The 17,211-nt window shown below is 42.8% G+C and overlaps 1 protein-coding gene across 4 annotated transcripts in view; it reads right to left on the bottom strand.

The window, feature by feature from the left end:
• Positions 1-17,042, bottom strand: part of put (activin A receptor type 2 punt) — a 51,646-nt gene extending 34,604 nt beyond the window's left edge. The window contains exons 1-3 of one of the 4 annotated variants that reach the window (XM_065448422.2): positions 15,943-17,042; positions 7,814-8,020; positions 1,302-1,457 (exon numbers count right to left, since the gene is read on the bottom strand). In XM_065448422.2, the coding sequence (XP_065304494.2) occupies positions 1,302-1,457; positions 7,814-8,020; positions 15,943-16,048 (469 nt within the window). In that variant the 5' untranslated portion in view covers positions 16,049-17,042. Of the gene's footprint in view, positions 1-1,301; positions 1,458-7,813; positions 8,021-14,054; positions 14,175-15,296; positions 15,884-15,942 lie in introns of those variants that run through there. The other 3 variants (XM_065448423.2, XM_070536928.1, XM_070536927.1) reach the window with 3 other exon arrangements.
• Between the last annotated feature and the right edge of the window lie 169 nt (positions 17,043-17,211).

Raw genomic sequence — 17,211 nt, 5'->3', positions numbered from 1 at the left:
AGGAAAAACGAAAATGGCAACTGAAAAACACTGAAGTTTGTTAAAGATACTAAACATTATTTGAATATATAACAGGGTTCTCCCCAGAAATTTTTTTAGGGGGGTGGACATTATGTAAGGGGAGGGTGCAGGGGAAGGAGGGGGTTTGCGTTAAAATATGTGCCAATAAAAAATTGTGCAAACTATTTGCATCAATGCAAAAATCGCAAACATTCTGCAATAAATCAAACATTTTACAATAAAACCTTAAAAGTTGGAAGATGTGCACAGGACACATGAAGCTATTTGTGTGTCCTGCACTCCTCCTCCTTGTGTCCGTGTCTCACAGTGGGGTAGAACAAGTTCACTATGCCTAACCAAGTTGCCCAAATCGCCACCCTGGTCCCATTGTACGAAATTCTATGGCACTTGGAGCTTTCGTGTGTCGTCTGCTACAAGTCCTTCTTTAAGAGGCTGTGTCCTTTTTCTCACACAAACACAAATTTCAAGAGTTTTCTACACAAGATCATGTTACAGGCAGCTGAAGTCAAAGCAATATATACTTTTAATCAAGCCAAATTATTTAGGGAAACTGCCTCGACGTAGCAAACAGATTGATAATCATTCTTCCATTTGGACGAACTGAGGAAAAAGCAAAGGTGCTCGAGTGAATTCTCAATTCGAAGTCACGCTCAACTGGGTGACACAGAGTTAAATAGAGAGTGCAGAGAGTCACCACGATCTTTATTTGACCAAATGTTTGTCACTAAGTGCTCACAGCAGCTTTTAAGAAAAACAATGGGTTTTCAAGGCCGTCCAAAGCCTCAACAAAGCATGCTAAAGGACATTATGCTTAATAACATTTAAAAAAAGAAGTCTTAAACAACTAGGAAAAATTTTTTATTGCCCACGGAATGGGGGGAAGAGGGGGCAATAACTTGCTAAGCCTTTTTATTAAACTCTCGCCAATCACTACAAAAGTCGCGTTCATTTCTTCTGGCTGTGCCAACAGGAACGAAGCACAATCCCCTGTATCGAAACATCATGGTGCATCCACCTTTGGGTGCTGAAAGTGAACCTGGCTCGCAGAAACAAGTATTATTGGAAATTATTTAATGAACCCTGCCACTTTGCAGTACGTTTGGACCTTCATTTTAACACACAAAAAAATGGTAAGTCGTAAATTTCATGCCAGTACTCCTTTGATGCAATGCACACACAAACGCACACGACACATACACAAACATGCACAAAAATCGGCATGCCATGTTCATCAATGTGCCATGGGCCAAAAATGCCACAGCCTTTCCGAGGCGCCTTACAAAGCGAGTTTGAAGTGTACACGCCAGAGGGCTTCAGGTTAGTGTTGCAGAGGTCGCCCTCGCAGCAGCAGAAAAGAAGCTGCACACTCGGCTCTCGTCGCGTCTCCGCACAATGCTGGCTCTTACTGCAGTCATGGTTGTTTCCCACCCAGCAACCTGCACACAAGACCACGAAAACAGAAAGCATGAGACATGGCACCTGTGTAGTATAGGCAATGTTATTTCACACGATCTCATCATTTTTTTTTTCCTTACACAGCACAGTTTGTACAGAAAGTCTTTAAAAGGTATTGTGGAGTCATAGCAGAAGTGGCACACTCTACCACATGACCATCATCATGACCAGCCTATTCTATGTCCACTACAAGAAAAAGGCATCTTGAAGCAATCTCCAATTACACCCCTTGTATTGCAGCAGGTGGGTATGTCCTGTGCCTGCAAGTTTCCCAATCTCTGCTGCCACCTAATCCATCTTTGACTGCATTTTCCATGCCTATGCAAATGTTTCCTCCGGGCACGACAGCAAATTAACTGAATAAGAGATCTGAACTGTTCATTTTTGTCCTACCATCAATGAGCCTGCCCGTTAGCTGTAGGTAGAGCAACTGCCTCGGAAAGACTATGGCGTTCCGTGCCATCCACAGACAAGGATGGACTCTGCTCCAATTGTGACATTTGCTTAACTGAAGAACTGGTATGGGTTTCTATTGCAGCTCTATGCTACCTTCTCTTGGATGACTGTTTTTGTTCTTGAATGAATAAAAAATCGCACCTTTTTAATTCACGGTTGTTTTATTCATAATGATGAGGAAGACAGTATCACAAATTCCCTTTGGTAAAAGCTTTGCTTCCGGAACACAGCGGTGCACAGACACAGGCTGTGAAACCAAATGTGAAAGCAATTACAAACCGACTTGAATCATGGCCTAACCTTCCCCCCATTTTCTGCTTCCCCCCTCCTTTAGTATTACCACCTGCACAACCCAAAGTTCTTCACAAGAAAAAGTAATATAAGGAAAACACAGAATGTTGAAATCAAGGGTTTTAAAAGAATGCTCTCAAGCAACTTGATGCATTGTTGCATATTCCTACATCGAATGAAACTAAGCAGTATGGCCCAAGTTGAGGACAGGCTACATGGCTCACTACATTTAGGGGTACTTTCACTATGTGATGTGATCCACTCAGTGTAGTGATTGGCACAATGTACGTTGGCTCATGCAAATCAATATGCACTGAAGGTTAAACATCTCTGAACGTGAGCGATCCAAAATGTGGCCAAAGAGAGCAATGGTCTTTACTCTTTTCCACCTTTTCTGAAAGTACAAACGGAAAAATTTTGTGTGACGACTTTCTTTTTTTCTTGTTTCGATAGTTATACACTCCATAACTATGGTATGAAGCCTCAATTCCTCAAGAGTTCCCCAAATAATTCATTTTACATCAATTTTTAGTCAATCAGTTAACAAAACACACTAAGTGTACCATGGCTTCAAACTTGAAGCAGGAGACTATTACGTTGCCAAACTAGAGGCGGTAGCCATATGGGATCACAAACAACTCAAGTGGGTGCCAGTCGGCTTGGTGCATTGGTTGAGGGCCATATGAACATGTCGCCAAAGGCCGCCAAATTGGGCCTTATAATTGTGTGCTCCTCTTAGAAAGGCGGGGGGACCTTCTCTCCCCTATTATACTGTCACATGCTGAATGGCTTTCGGAAGCACGGTCATAGTGTGTGTGTACACATCAGTAGTTTCTAGTATCACGAGACCATCAGTTCAGGCTCTGGTCATGTGATAAGTCTCCTGCTTCACGTCCAAAGCCATGCTGCATTTGGTGCGTTTCGAACTGTTTGCATAAACAGTAACATAATTAATTGTTTGTTGCATTCCCGAGGACTGCAGGATTCATAGCACATTTGCTGGGTCGACAGCTACCCAGTAAAAACAAGACAAATATTTTGTCAGTACTTCTTTAAAGCAGCCCTGAACCACTTTTTATCGAAGTGGAGAAAATAATTTGAAGTGAAAACAGGGCTATTTCAAAAATACTTTGGTGCAAAAAGTACTTCAATGCATTCAACAGAAGCGGAGTTACTAGGCTATCAAATACAGCCTCCGCTGTGCTCCCGTTCCTTCTTCATTGCCTTGCACTGCAAAGGCTACGGCGGAGTTGGGCGTGCTCACAACAATATCACATATCACTGTGGTTGTGCCTTTTAAATGTCACCGCAGCGCACAGTTGAAATTCCATTTTGGATGTTAACGTAGACGCCTCGACTTCCGATTTTCATACCTATGACGCGCTAAACGTAAGCCAAACGCGGTTGTTCTCAGCGAACTGCAGAGCACTTAGCCAGTGGACTCATGTCAGCACCCCGCGGCGGCCGGGGTATCTACATTGCACAGCTGACTGCAACTACCAATAGCAGCTGTGTACGGGAATCCATTTTATTATGAAATAAAGCGTCCAGAAGAGAGTGAGGAGGAGGCTTTTGTTTGAAAAGAGAGCGTTTGAGAGAAAGGTGATTTGCACTCTGCTTGTGAGCTCCACGCACCGCATACGACAACAAAACTTGGCTGAGATGTTCACAGCAGCGTATGCTACCTGCGGACTATGTTATTTCACCAAGCCCAAAGGGTGGTTCAAGGCCCCTTTAAAGGGACACTGAAGCAAAACACTTAATCAGTCCATATTGATAAAGCATTGTTAAAGAACTCTACTTTCACTGACTTCAAAATGACACTAGGTTTATCATTAGGAGAGAAAATGACAGTCAAAGTTTAATTTGTCAATTCTGCGATGAAACTGCAGGGCCGATACATCAGTGTGACGTCATGGATTGTGAAGTTTTTTTTTTTTCCATTTTTGCCGTTGTTGTTCAGTAAAAGTTCATGAAACTACAGTCTTTGGGTCTTTTTCAATGAATACAATGTAATCTATCTTAACACATAAATATTTAACCAGGCCCAAGCCAACAGTGCCAAAATCCATGATGGTGGAGGAATTTTAAGGCGGCGTTGCCATAGGTCTTTTGTTTTTGTGGCTGTTCTGGCTTACCAAGTGTCTTATCGTGACAAGAGTGGCTTTTTTGGTATTTTACAAGGGGAATTTACTAACACAGCTCAAATAATTTATCTCTTTAGTGCCCCTTTAAAGTATAACATTAACAAAATGTCACTATAACTGAAGTGGTTATAAGCCAGTAAGTAGTACAGACAATTTAACTAATTTCAGCAAAGCCATGGGGATTGTAATTGCCTAGTTGTTTGATTACCAGCCTTTAAGTGGCTCTTTTACAGACAACACAGGCATCTGGTGGTAAATGGACATGATGCAGATCCCAAACCCATAGCATGCAGGCTGATCTTGCTATCACACCTGGATACCTGCTTGGGCACTGTTTCCCAGCATTCCAGTTTCTGTGTCATTTATAAGAGTTACAGAATCAATAACTTCCGAATTATTGTATGCTTTCATGCATGTTTAAAACACAAGATGCTGCACTGAGGCTGTCTTGCATATTTCAATAAAAAAAAAAGAAGGCTTTTAATGAAGTAAAAAAATTTTCACTGCATTTTTTTTATACCAGTGCCACAGGGGCATTCTGAATGCCCTTGAACCAATGATCTATTGACTCAAGGGCAAACTGAGTGCTGCTGCACAATAAGCATGACCAAGAATTGTGTCAACAGTCTATGAAAATATACAGTGGCAAACAATGCATTTGAAGAACGACTATTAAAACAGGAAATAATTCATGCTCTACAATTATTTTGTTCTCATGCTTGAAGGAGCAGTCTGAAGTATAAGCCTATACAAGCTCATGGGCTATGAAAATCTGACCATACTCTGAACTTAGTAACGTGTTATGCAGTTAGACCAAACAAAAACAAAAAGCTAACAGCTCTCACAGATCTATTTTACTACCTTCAAGTAAGCCATGGCACTAAGGAGAGAGCTATTCATTCCATTTATTTTTACCACGTTTTGAAAAGAAAGTGACAGAAAAAAAAAAAAGATGGTGCTTGTTCTTATCTTAATGTCTGTGCCTTACATTACACTATTCTTAAGCTTGAATCGTGAATCAACTAGCCCAGCAGCACATATTATGTCAACTTCTCTTGGGTCTCACTCTGAGGGAGCTGTTACCGGGAGGGCGTTGCAATGCTGACAGCATCTACAGCTGAATGCCTTTACAATGAACACCTACATAATGAAATGACCTGTAAAATGAAAGAGTCAGCACATTCCGGCCACACTGCTTTTTTCATGTGTATTGTGAACACTTCCACAGTGAACTTACAAGGAATGATTTCATGGCCGATTTGTTGCTTTGTAACAAATGCACAAAGCAGTGTCACCAGTTCCCTCCGTAGCTGGCAACGAACTGTGGTGCAAATAAGGAGCACACAGAGTCAACTCCAAAACAAAGACCGCATGGGAAGATGCGATATTCATAGTAACTGATACGACGCCCCCATCCCAGCCCACTCCAACCCGTCCCACCAACGTGATGATCTACTCGAAACTTACGGAAGGCAAAGGGTAACGAAGTAGCAAAGTGATGTAGAACCTGCAGATGAACCTATAAGTTTGATGACAAGAGAGGCAATAGACATTCAATTTTTTTCCAGCTGTACTCGGTGTCATTCCTGGGTTTCACTGTGGTTGCTCATTAAGTCAGGTGAAGTGTGCAGAAGAGAATTTCCAGCATCTTTCACTATGTATCTCCTAAATTCATGTTCAATAAAGCCTTTCTTATGCTAAATGCACTTAGCCTGCTCCAATGCAAGCAGCACGATGCACACTCTTTAAAATGAAATGACTTGCATAACGAAGGATTTTGGCAGTCCACTGTTATAAAGGCATTTGACTATATCTGCTCACATCCTACCAAATACTAGACAGATTAGCTCAAGTGGAAGAGCTTTTCTCTAACTGTGAAGGTTTATTCCTGAGGAACTTGTATGGGTTTCTTTTTTACCTTCTTTGTGCTACGTTTAGAAAGCGGATGCCTACTGTACCTTTCACAAGACACAATAAACATGCAAAAATATACGCGCCGCTAAGGCATCCTTCGGAATCCTGTGACGTAGCAAGTAGACAAGGAACTGCGTCTTCTCCCACTGCCCAGATTGATTAAGGGAAGGAAGTAAGCATGACGTGCAGTTCACTCACGAGGCAGGGGTGCTCGCCCCATCATCCTGCAACGCCCACTTCCCGAACACACCTTGGGACACCCACACACCCCCAGCCACTCCCCTTATGCCAGGACGACTAAACACTTTTCCATGTGGCACAAGAGAAGCCTATGAAACTAAAGAAACTGATTCTACAACAGCTCTCCAACAAGATAAAGAGCGCTGGACGTAGCTGAATAAAAAATATTCCTCTAGCATGATCTGTAACTTGACAGTACTGTCCACTGTTAAACTGACACAAACGAGAAACATCAACTAAGTTTATACTGATCAAACGTTCTTTCAAAACTTATTTAATTAATCTCGCAGTACTAAATTGATTATCAGAACAAAAAACTGAAGTTGAAATTTGAATTTTAGAATTTTGCCCCATTATCCCACCATCATTACATTAGTGTGACATCACAGATTTCAAAGTACTTTTTCGTATTTTGGTAGTTCCAGCTCAGTAAACGTTTTTGAAATTTGCTGATATCAGTCTAGCTATATTTTAATACAATGCAGTCAATCTTTCCCAATAAAAAATTAGGAAGGAGCGGAGGCCGTCAAAACCTATGACATCATGGCGAGCTGGTACGGGAACATCCAAAACAGCATTGCCACCCGACTTTCGTTTGTCAGCATTTTCTAGCTTACCAAGCATCTTCTCACACTAGGACTGCCTTTCCTGGTATTGTGGAAGTATGATTTACAAGCACAGCTAGAATCATTTCTCCTTTTAGTGTCCCTTTAAAGGGCACACCAAATTAGTCTATAGACCCTTTAGCTGGTAACAAACCCAGGCCCTCAACGACTTCTGGTTTTGCACACGAACATAGCCCACCAAATTTAGCAGGCAAGAAAAAAGGAACGAGACTAGGGTGAGTAGCAGCGGTGCATTAAAACAGAAGCCCACAGGTCTTCAACACTTTTCCCTTGTACACATAACTCCAATTTCACAAGCCAAGTTTTCTGTTAGTTATACGAAAAATGACAAGTATTACTCTTGAGGCATTATGCACCTTTCTTTTATGCGCAAGACCTTACAAAGGTACAGCGCAAGCAAGAACAAGGACACATGAAGACAAGAAACAACAACACACCCTCACAGCCAGAACAAGCTGTCCACGTGGTAAACTTGGTTGAGTGATAACGTTCCATCTCTACATTCTGCGATGAACTGTGTATTTTCATGTATGTTTATCCCTACACGTTAAAAGGAGATGCTCGGGTGGAGCCATAGCCGGCATGCTTTGGCAAGGCTACATTTGTCTGCAGCTAGCGCCATCCTCTTCCTCCGCGAGCGCACAAGACAGCCATGCTACTCGCCTTTGAGCTTGACACTGAGCACGCCGCTGTTGTTCTGCCAGAGGACATAGCAGAGGTTGCCCTTCTCATTCTCCCCTGGCCGGCACTCCTCGGAGCCATTGCAGCCCGGAAGGGGCAGGCCATCAGCACCTGGTGAGCCCTGGCACAACGTCTCGTTGTAGTATTCGCACCGCATCAGGCTGGGTGGCGGCCGGTCGGGGCTCACGGCTGTACCAAAAAGCCAGGCACCTCATTCAGTCAAAAGTGTCAAATTTAAATAACTCTTACTTCAAAGCACTGGAGACTGCTTTGTAAACATGTCAAGGTGTCAGGTAAAGGTGGTTAGAAGATACTTTGTGCATTTCCTATATTGAGTTTACCATAGAGCAATCAAATATTATTTGTGCATCGCGTTGTCCTGCTGCATTGCTTCGTAAAGAAACAATTGAATCACCAACTCAAAGTGCAGGCACAAACTAATTATTGGCTGCAAGCATTATGAGAAGGAAAATTACTCTTTTACGAGTGCTCACGGAACGTGGCATATACATCCCGACATATATGACAGAGCCTTCGGCAAAGTGGTCGTCCAAGAGCGATACACTGTACCCTAAAGTGAACTGGAGCCACATTAAGTAAATGGAATGTTCAATTTACCCAAACCTCAATGCCCATAGGTCTTTTCTTGTCACTACTGGGCAGATGCGGCAAAAACAAGTTGTGCATGCAAATGTGTACACTGCAAATGAAGGAGATACAACTCACACAGTGGCTAGGACAACAAACATGTCAAAACAAAAGCACTGCGAGGGTCATAGTGGGCAACCACATGCCATTCAATTCAAAATATGGTGTTTAATGTCCCAAGGTAAGAGAAGGATTTATGAGGGACGATGCTACAGTGGGGGACCACCTGAGATTACTTAAAGCACACCCGAATCTAAGTACATGAGCTTTTACATTTTGCGACCACTGAAACGCAACCACCAGAGCGAGGAATCGAACCTACGACCCTACACTTTGCAGTGCAATTCCCCGATTTCTTTTGCTCTATTCCATTCCATTCTTACCATCCACCAAACTACGACCAGCCAATCCTTGTGCTTAACATAGAAGAAGTACAGCTTGGACTGCTGACAAAGTGCGAAAAAGAAAAGAATTGGAACAGAATCAATATGGCATTATGACCTTAACTGCACTTTTCAATTCAAAGTTGAATTTTGTCTTTGTAAGTGAAGAGGCTTGAGATCGGGATTTTTTTTTTCTCTACGTTATTACACGTTCAGGACTGTGCCAAAGAAAAGTTAGTTATGATGCACACAAGCATTTTAGAAATATGTTAAACAGGGGCACATAAATAGTGAAAACTTCCAACTCAATCAAACAAATATTTGGAAAAAATAATTGCCCTTCAAGTACTAAACCAAATACGGACATTTCTCACTTTTTTAAAGCCAACGGTAATGAAATTTCACTTTGGCTAAATAGGTTAAAATGGGTAGTTTACATTGTTGAAGCAATCTTGGCGAAGCTGCAGGGCTTGCGATTTCCGAGTTTTCTTATGAACAGCCTTTAAATAGCACCTAAGCTGATGACACATGCACCTGGTGGTTTGTGGATGTGATGCAAATTCCAGACCAAAGCTTATGAGGTTTTCGGAGTGCAGTGGGTGCCGCCTAATCTCAGAGGTGATGCCAAGAAACCACATTGGTTCTCAGTGCTATAGGTTCTGCGGCATTTCAGACAAGTGGTAATGGTAGCATTTTTATTTTTAGTTTTGGTATAAAAACATCCATTTTTCCTAGCTTTTCACGACGCATCAGCTAACATTTCGAATGAAAAATTTTGCACTGAGGTTGCATCTACACTATCAGAAACTAGGCTTTCCATACTGTTCGAAAATTTCACAGCAATTCACCCCCAAGAGATCAGAAATAAAGACAAGGACTCAAGGAACTGCATAATAGTGATCGCCTATTCAAGGTTTGCAAACTCATAAATTACACGGTGAAATGTAATCACAATTGGTGTGATCGCAACAATGACAAGAAATAAATGCTGAGTGTAACATTAAGAAATAGGAAGATGAAAGTATGGATTAGAGTGAATATGGATAATGGATATATCATAGCTCATGCTAGACAGAAGTAATTGCAAATTCCTGTGAGAGGACTTCATACCGCAGTTTACGTAAGTATATCGACAATGACAATGCTGCTTTCTTGGGTAGTATATGCCACATAGTATTGAAAAAAACTGGCCATAGCATAATAGGAACGAACTAAATAATACTACCGATGGTGTTACCAATGTAAACATGGTTGCTCCAACGAGGAAGCAAGATTGTGCCTAAATCAAGATGCAGAAAGACAGAGACTAAAGTGTCCTTAAATGACTGCACGATGTTTCTTTTATGAAGCAACTATGCTTCCTGCAACAGGAATAGCTGTGCTCTATTGGTTGCATTGGTCGACCAACAAAGACTTGATGCAAGAAGCTCTAAAATATTAATGGTAAGCTTACATTACCAGCAACAGGTATGATACTTGAAAATACCTAGCACCAAATTATTGAACACTTATGACTCACAAACATTCTATTCAAACTCGCGTATGTGATAAAATTTGAGGATTTATACAGAATGCAACATTGCTGTGAGTATATTCAGGAGTGGCTAGTAGCTTCGGGGCTAAAGCTAGCTAACTCTCTAGTTAGGCAGAAGTCAGGACGGCGAAGGCTGCTGACCCTTTCAGTGCCAGTCTGTCCATGCAATAATGTTCCCCAAATTTGTTTAACCCTATCATGCTGCAACGTACAACAAAAGGGTGCAGTAGTTGCCTGGCTAATATGGCTACCAATACAGATAGACTGGATACAGATACGGATTGGATTCCAAGGGAAGGGACGCGTAGCAGGGGGCGGCAGAAAGTTAGGTGGGCGAATGAGATTAAGAAGTTTGCAGGGACAACATGGCCACAATTAGCACATGACTCGGGTAGTTGGAGAAGTATGGGAGAGGCCTTTGCCCTGCAGTGGGTGCAACCAGGCTGATGATGATGATGCTGACAAATAGAGGTGGTGTGAACACTCAGAGCCTACAACAGAACTAGAACCACAACAAAGACGAAACTGCTTTTATGTTTCTAACTGTGCAACAGAAGACAAAAGAGAAGAGTGTGCATACACGCTGTCAAGCTTTATAAAGATAAAGCTGCATGGCTTGGTCATTGTTATTCAGTAGAAAAAAAGCAAAAGTTGGGGCATTTGCCCGTCCTAACTGAGGCAAGCCTGGACATGGAAGATTTATTTAAAATTTTCTGGACTGTCCCATTAAATTTGAGACACTTGGCAACCCTATTGGTGCCTTGTATATCATAGCTCTCCCAAATTAAGAACTAGGGCCTTATATTGTAATGATCAATATTTTTAGGGTCCATATTTTGCAGCTATCAATTTCAGTTTTTTTTTTTCTTGTCACCTATCATGCAGACTTGTCGATAGTGGAAATAGGTGCAGCATCCAAGCCAATGACTAAGGCAGAAAAAAAGTATCATTACAGTACACAGCTCCCGAAGCTACTGACGTAAGTGCAACGTTTGATCTGAGCCACTAAACCATTGTAGCCTAAGCGTACAGCTGCAACAAAACAAGCACAGCTGCTAGCACATGCATATTCACTATCTAGGCTAGCCATGTTGAGATTTGCCCTCAATACATAAACCTCCAACACAGACAGGCAGATATTACATGAACCCAACCAGTTTCCATCATTGTGATACAGCTGACACACAAAGAGCATTTGTTACTTTCAGACAGCCACTGCCATACAAATGTGCAATGAAAAAAGTGAAGCAACCAAGAAAACGTTCTAGCTTGACACCTGCTGTGTGTAATTGATTATGCTACTCCATAATGTTGCTTCCGTTTTCATTTGAACTTGAAGACCAACGCTTCTTGACTAACCTAGTTGTAGTCATGCGCTTGAAGACATTCAAAGTGGCAGACAATGGTATGAATACAAAAGGTACATGCTGCAGTGACAAGACACTGGCAACGATCGAGGAACACCTAATGAAGAAGGGCACAAAACAGTCAGAGGCATCAGGGTGATGACGGTGAACAAAAATAAACCTTGCATCCTAAAACATGAAGCCGAATAATTTGTCCTAGCTGTGTCAACATGTTCCAAATTGCATATCAGTGCATAATTGTTAAATGCTTTACGTATTGGTATTAGGTGCGTTGCTATTGCATCACCAACTCGGCAGTTGCTCAATGCCGAAAAGCATCTGCCGTCTTTTACTTCATGAAGCAAACAGTTGAGCGAGCACAGGCATCGGTAACACACACATCATGCATTGTAATGACAAGAACTAGTTACACGAGCAACAGCAGTTCCACAACTGCAGATGTAATATTACACAGTCACAATCTACAAGCAACAATGTAAACTTACGGACAAAAAAAGAAAAGAAAAACCAGGATAATTATTTACCGCTTTTCTGAATCCTTTACACTGACCTATGTCAGTTTATCAAATTGATGAAGCCTGAGTGTAATTGACTTTAGCCCTACAATTGACTTGCAACAAGTAAGACTGATAACGCAGTTGGGTCAGATGTGGCAATGTGTGCAGCTTTCGCGAACTTGTGCCAAGCTCTTGTCACACTCGATTAACGCCGTCAAAACATAGATATTTGCAAGTTGCCATTGAGTCTGGCAATCTCTAGAAGAATGAGAAGCTCGGCACCTCGCACATAAACTGCTCTGGACTATCCGGATAAAGTACACACTGTCCATTAGGAGCCAGAAAGATGGCAATATGAATTAAGAGGGCTAACGTTGAAAGCCAATATTTTAGTTGCGTTAAGAGGGAGAGGTGAGGTTCGAGAAGCCATGTAATGCAAAAGGAAGATAACCAGCGGTTTAATGGAGTAATAGAAAGGGTGCCAAGGGGATGGAAACGTAGTTGAGAGTGGAATAAAGTTCAATGGAAATTACCAGGTTTGCATTTGGACCAGGTTAGGAAATTTACAAGGATGTAATGGAGCATACTGATGCAAGATGGGAATAATTGAAAATAACTGTAAGAGGCCTTTCTCATGCAGCGTACAGACACAGCCCCTTCAGGCACCGCGATCCTCAGTCAAAAGCAAAAGAGTTCGAAAGTACATGGCTGAGTCATTTCTCTCAGTGTAACATCATCGTGTAGCGGGCACAGTTCTTTTGTTTTTCCCAATGTTTTCCATCGGGCACATTTCTTTAAGTGGTTGGATAACGTGCTTTCAAAGTATGCTAGAAATGAAATAATTCATCTTCTCATATCTGACATTCCTGTACAGGGCGTTCCCACATGGAATCCATATCCTGTGAACCTGGCCAAACTCAGTGAAGAATTGAAAACCCTTACTTTGTTCTGCAGCTAAAGGCTTTTCAGAATTCTGAAGACTTAACGAATGTGGTCAAAATAAGTTCTCAATGAGCATAATTAATTGGTGCATGAAGGATTGTAAAACTGTCCTGCTGAATCAGAAACACACAGATAATGAGTGGACCAGTTGAAGTGAATTTAGTGGGCAGGCATGCGACAGCATCTCAGTGACTACAACATGTTGCCACCGAGTACCACAGGTTGCATATTCGAATCCCGGACTGCAGTCGAATATAAGAGACACGTGAAAACGCTTGTGCACTTATTACATGGGCATGTTTAAAAAACATGCAGGTGGTCAAAATTAATCTCGAGCCCGCTCAGAAGCTTCAGCTTACAGTGTGGCTTGGGCAACTGAACCCTCCTCCCCCCATTTAATTATTAAATTAACGCTAAACATAAATATTAAGCAAAACTATAAGGTTTCTGCAATACCAAACCAAACTGCTGGCGTCACCGCCCTTGAGTAACAGCGCTAAAGTTCGCAGTGACGTCACGAGTTTTGACATTGTTCACGCGGGTCTAGTTACGTTGCTTACAAGCAAAAAAAAAAAAAAAATGGAGGGGGGAAAGAAAAACGGAACGCTTACATAGCATTATGACAAACAGAAGGGTCAACCCAGCCAGTTTGGAGAAATTTGGCTGCGCCAAAATGGCTCATTAGGAACACGTACTTTAAAGTCAGTGACGTCACACGGACGTGCCGGGGCAGAGATTTCGGCGCGATATACAAGGCAGGAAAGTGCGACGTTGTTTTCCAGTAAAACCTTTTGCTTTGTTTTTTTTTTCCGCGAAACTAATAAAAATAAGAATTTTGAAAAAGCACCTTACCATATTAAACCGATTTAGTAATTTTGTCCTTTCGAAAGCTCACGAGATCCTTATGTCTTGGTGCACCAGAGTGCATGTTTAGGAACTGTACAAGCGCAAGAAAACATGGACGAAAAATGGTACACACACACGCATGCACGTGTGTGTGTGCCTTTTTTTTCGTCCGCGTTTTCCTCGCGCTTGTACATTTCTTAAACACGGAGTACTAACGTGCCCAGACTGCCACATTGCTGAGCGTAAGCGCAGGAAGCGAAACATTGGCTAAGAAAATTTATTTCTCTCCAAGCGCAACAAATGTGGAGAGAGAGAAAGACATTTCGGGCCCACACTTGTCAGGAATACCTCAAATGTCAAAAAAAAAAAAAATCCACCTTTGGGTCACAGAATTTTCGCAGCCTTGGGGTGTAGTACTTTTTCAGGTGTTCCCATATCTCGAGTGTGGACCAACGTTCTCATAGAAAAACAACCCAAACGGTGTCGGTAAGCTTCTGACAGCGCAGCACTACGCTCCTGCAGATTTTTCTTTTTATAAAAAAAATGGAAAAAAAGAAAGGAAAACTTCTGCTCGGCACGGGTAATCGAAAAAAGAGAGAGAGAGAAAGAGTGCAGCGCAGATGGTTTAAATTTTCAGAAAATCACCAGGAAATGTTCCCAAGCGGAAGCCGCTAGGTTAACAGTATCTCTCGACGAGCGACTAAAATCTATTAAACACGTGCTTCTACCGATTCGGCTTCACGGGAAAGCAACGTCAGAATGCGACAGAAACAATTGACGCTTTCTTTTTTATTATTATTGACATCATAAGTAGAAAACAACCCGTAAAAATAACAAGGATGTTCCTGGTGGTTTACGCTAACGTCAAGTTCACGGGTAGCACAATCTATTTTATTTGCGGAAAAAAAAACGAAATTTCGCCACTGCGCAGTCGCTCATATCTTACGTCGTTAACAGAGGGGACACAAAACGCAGACGTCAACACAAACCGATCGCGTATCTGTGTTGAAGATAAAAGGGGCGTATGCAAATTCAAGGTTACTGTGCTGGCACGAGCCGCAGTTAAAAATAAAAAAAAAAGAAAGCGAGAGCGCGGGACCCACCGAGCCGTCAACAAACCCAGCAAACCCATTAACGAATTCCCAACAAACCCATCAACCGCAGCATGGCAACGGGATGATCGAGCAAACACGGCAACCAAGGAGGTTATATAAAACTTCACATATAACCTTGACGGCAACTCCCTACCACAATGTTTGAAGGCGGAAGTGCAGGCGAAGCCTGGGGACAAGAGATTTTTTTCGGCACGATTACGTCAGTAGGGACGCTGGACTCTGGATTGTGGCTACGGCTATGCTCGCTCCCAAATGTGTCCGCCGCTACAGCGTCGTGGGCATAACGGCAATACCAGCTCTTTTCCTGGTTACGTGGTGGATCATTCACAGCGGGCTCTCACAGCCGTTCCGCTAGCCCAGTTTCTCAAAAGGGCGCTCGTCGCCTGAAGGAGAAAAGCAAAGCACACGTGACCCTTCCAGCCTTGATAAGTATACGCGAAGAAATGGGACGATTAATCCCGTGCGATCGCTGGCGACGGGTCACACCACGGGTAGACAATATCCAAAAGCGACGACACGGGGTCTTCCTGCGGAATTAATAGTCACCGGGAACACAATTACACGCACGCACAAAAACAGCCAGCCTGTATCCCGTAAGCTGCCTGCGAGCGGTGCGATAAGGCGACCTTCACTAACCACGATGTCGTGTGAACTTTACAGCTCACGCACTACGTAAAAGACGCGTGGCTCGAATAAAACACACCGAACGGGCGAATATACAGGAGTCGAAAGGTACGAAACACGTTAAAGTGTTAGGAAAGCAGCGAATGCGACCTTACCCATGGCGATACCGAAGCAGGACGTCACAAGTAAACAAACAGTCCAGTGATGGTTAATCCTGAGTGTTTCGCACGGCACACGTCGACTTCTGCGCTCCATCTTCATTCGCTTCAGCCACGCTGACCAGCACACATCCAGAACCAGAGTCTGCACTCGGTCGTCGACACGAAGACGGGAATGGAAACAGCCGGACAGCCAAAATATCGCTCTCACGAGCGAGTCCTCACTTTGGCTTCAATCGTCGTCTCATTATAGCTATCGAAAGCCCATCTCTCCGCATAGACTACGTCGATTCACAATCGGCAGACACTCTTCGGCGAGACACAAACCTTGTCAACTTCATGACATATCACTTCGAACATCGGAGCACTTCCCTTAGTTCACTTAGGCTAACACTGTCGCACGCAGTAACAAAATACACAGTCCCAATATGGCGGACCTTTTTGCGCCTCCGGAACAAGTACCCGGATGAACGGCCTTCTTTTTTAGTTTTTTTATCTGAACGACACATCGTGTTTTGCTCCGTACGTCCGTACGGAATGGATAAGGAGTAAACTAAACGCACCGAGATGTCGCGTACGCTTGTCTCTCAGCGAGCGATTTTTTTTTAATGATACGCGGAAAGTAACAAAAACTGCAACAACTTGACGTTTCCGGTGTGTGATGTTTATTTTAGCAGCATGCTCCGTGGGGGGTAACAGACAGACCAGTAGGCCGGCCTCCCCTCCCCGCCCCAACATTTAACTTGAACGATTTTCTCCTGCGTAAATCTGCCATTGCTGCTAATAATGTCAAGTGCCGATTACGGTTCTGGATCATCGAACGCTGCCGGTGTTGAAGAAAGCCATGTAAATGCCATCACACCCTCGCGTGTGCTCAGTTCATTTTAGACTAAGACAATCACGTTCGCCCGACCGAGTTCATTTGCTAAAGCAGCTCGGTTGTTGCTGCAGTTATACAATAAGCTATCAAATTTCTGATAGCTAGAGCGCTTTGTAACCTGCTCTTAACGACCCACCGCCTTTGTTTTGTTTTTTAACAGGCTTCGAATCTCTCGCACTAACTCTCTCATCCCTTTCTCTCCACTTGCCAGAGCCTCCATTAGTTTACGCTGTTCCCGTTGTCGCTTGCACCCAAAGGTCGTCGCATATAACCCTCCTTGCATATAACACTAAAATTCTCAGTAAAACAATTTTTTAAAATCATCAATTGCGTTTATATGACAGTAAAAGAGGATTTACTTAGCTATTTATCACTTATCTTCAGTT

The sequence above is a fragment of the Dermacentor albipictus genome, chromosome 4, assembly GCF_038994185.2.
Source record: "Dermacentor albipictus isolate Rhodes 1998 colony chromosome 4, USDA_Dalb.pri_finalv2, whole genome shotgun sequence".
Classification (NCBI taxonomy): domain Eukaryota; kingdom Metazoa; phylum Arthropoda; class Arachnida; order Ixodida; family Ixodidae; genus Dermacentor; species Dermacentor albipictus.
Note: the sequence above shows the minus strand (reverse complement) of the source record. Positions and strands in the feature narration are given on the sequence as shown.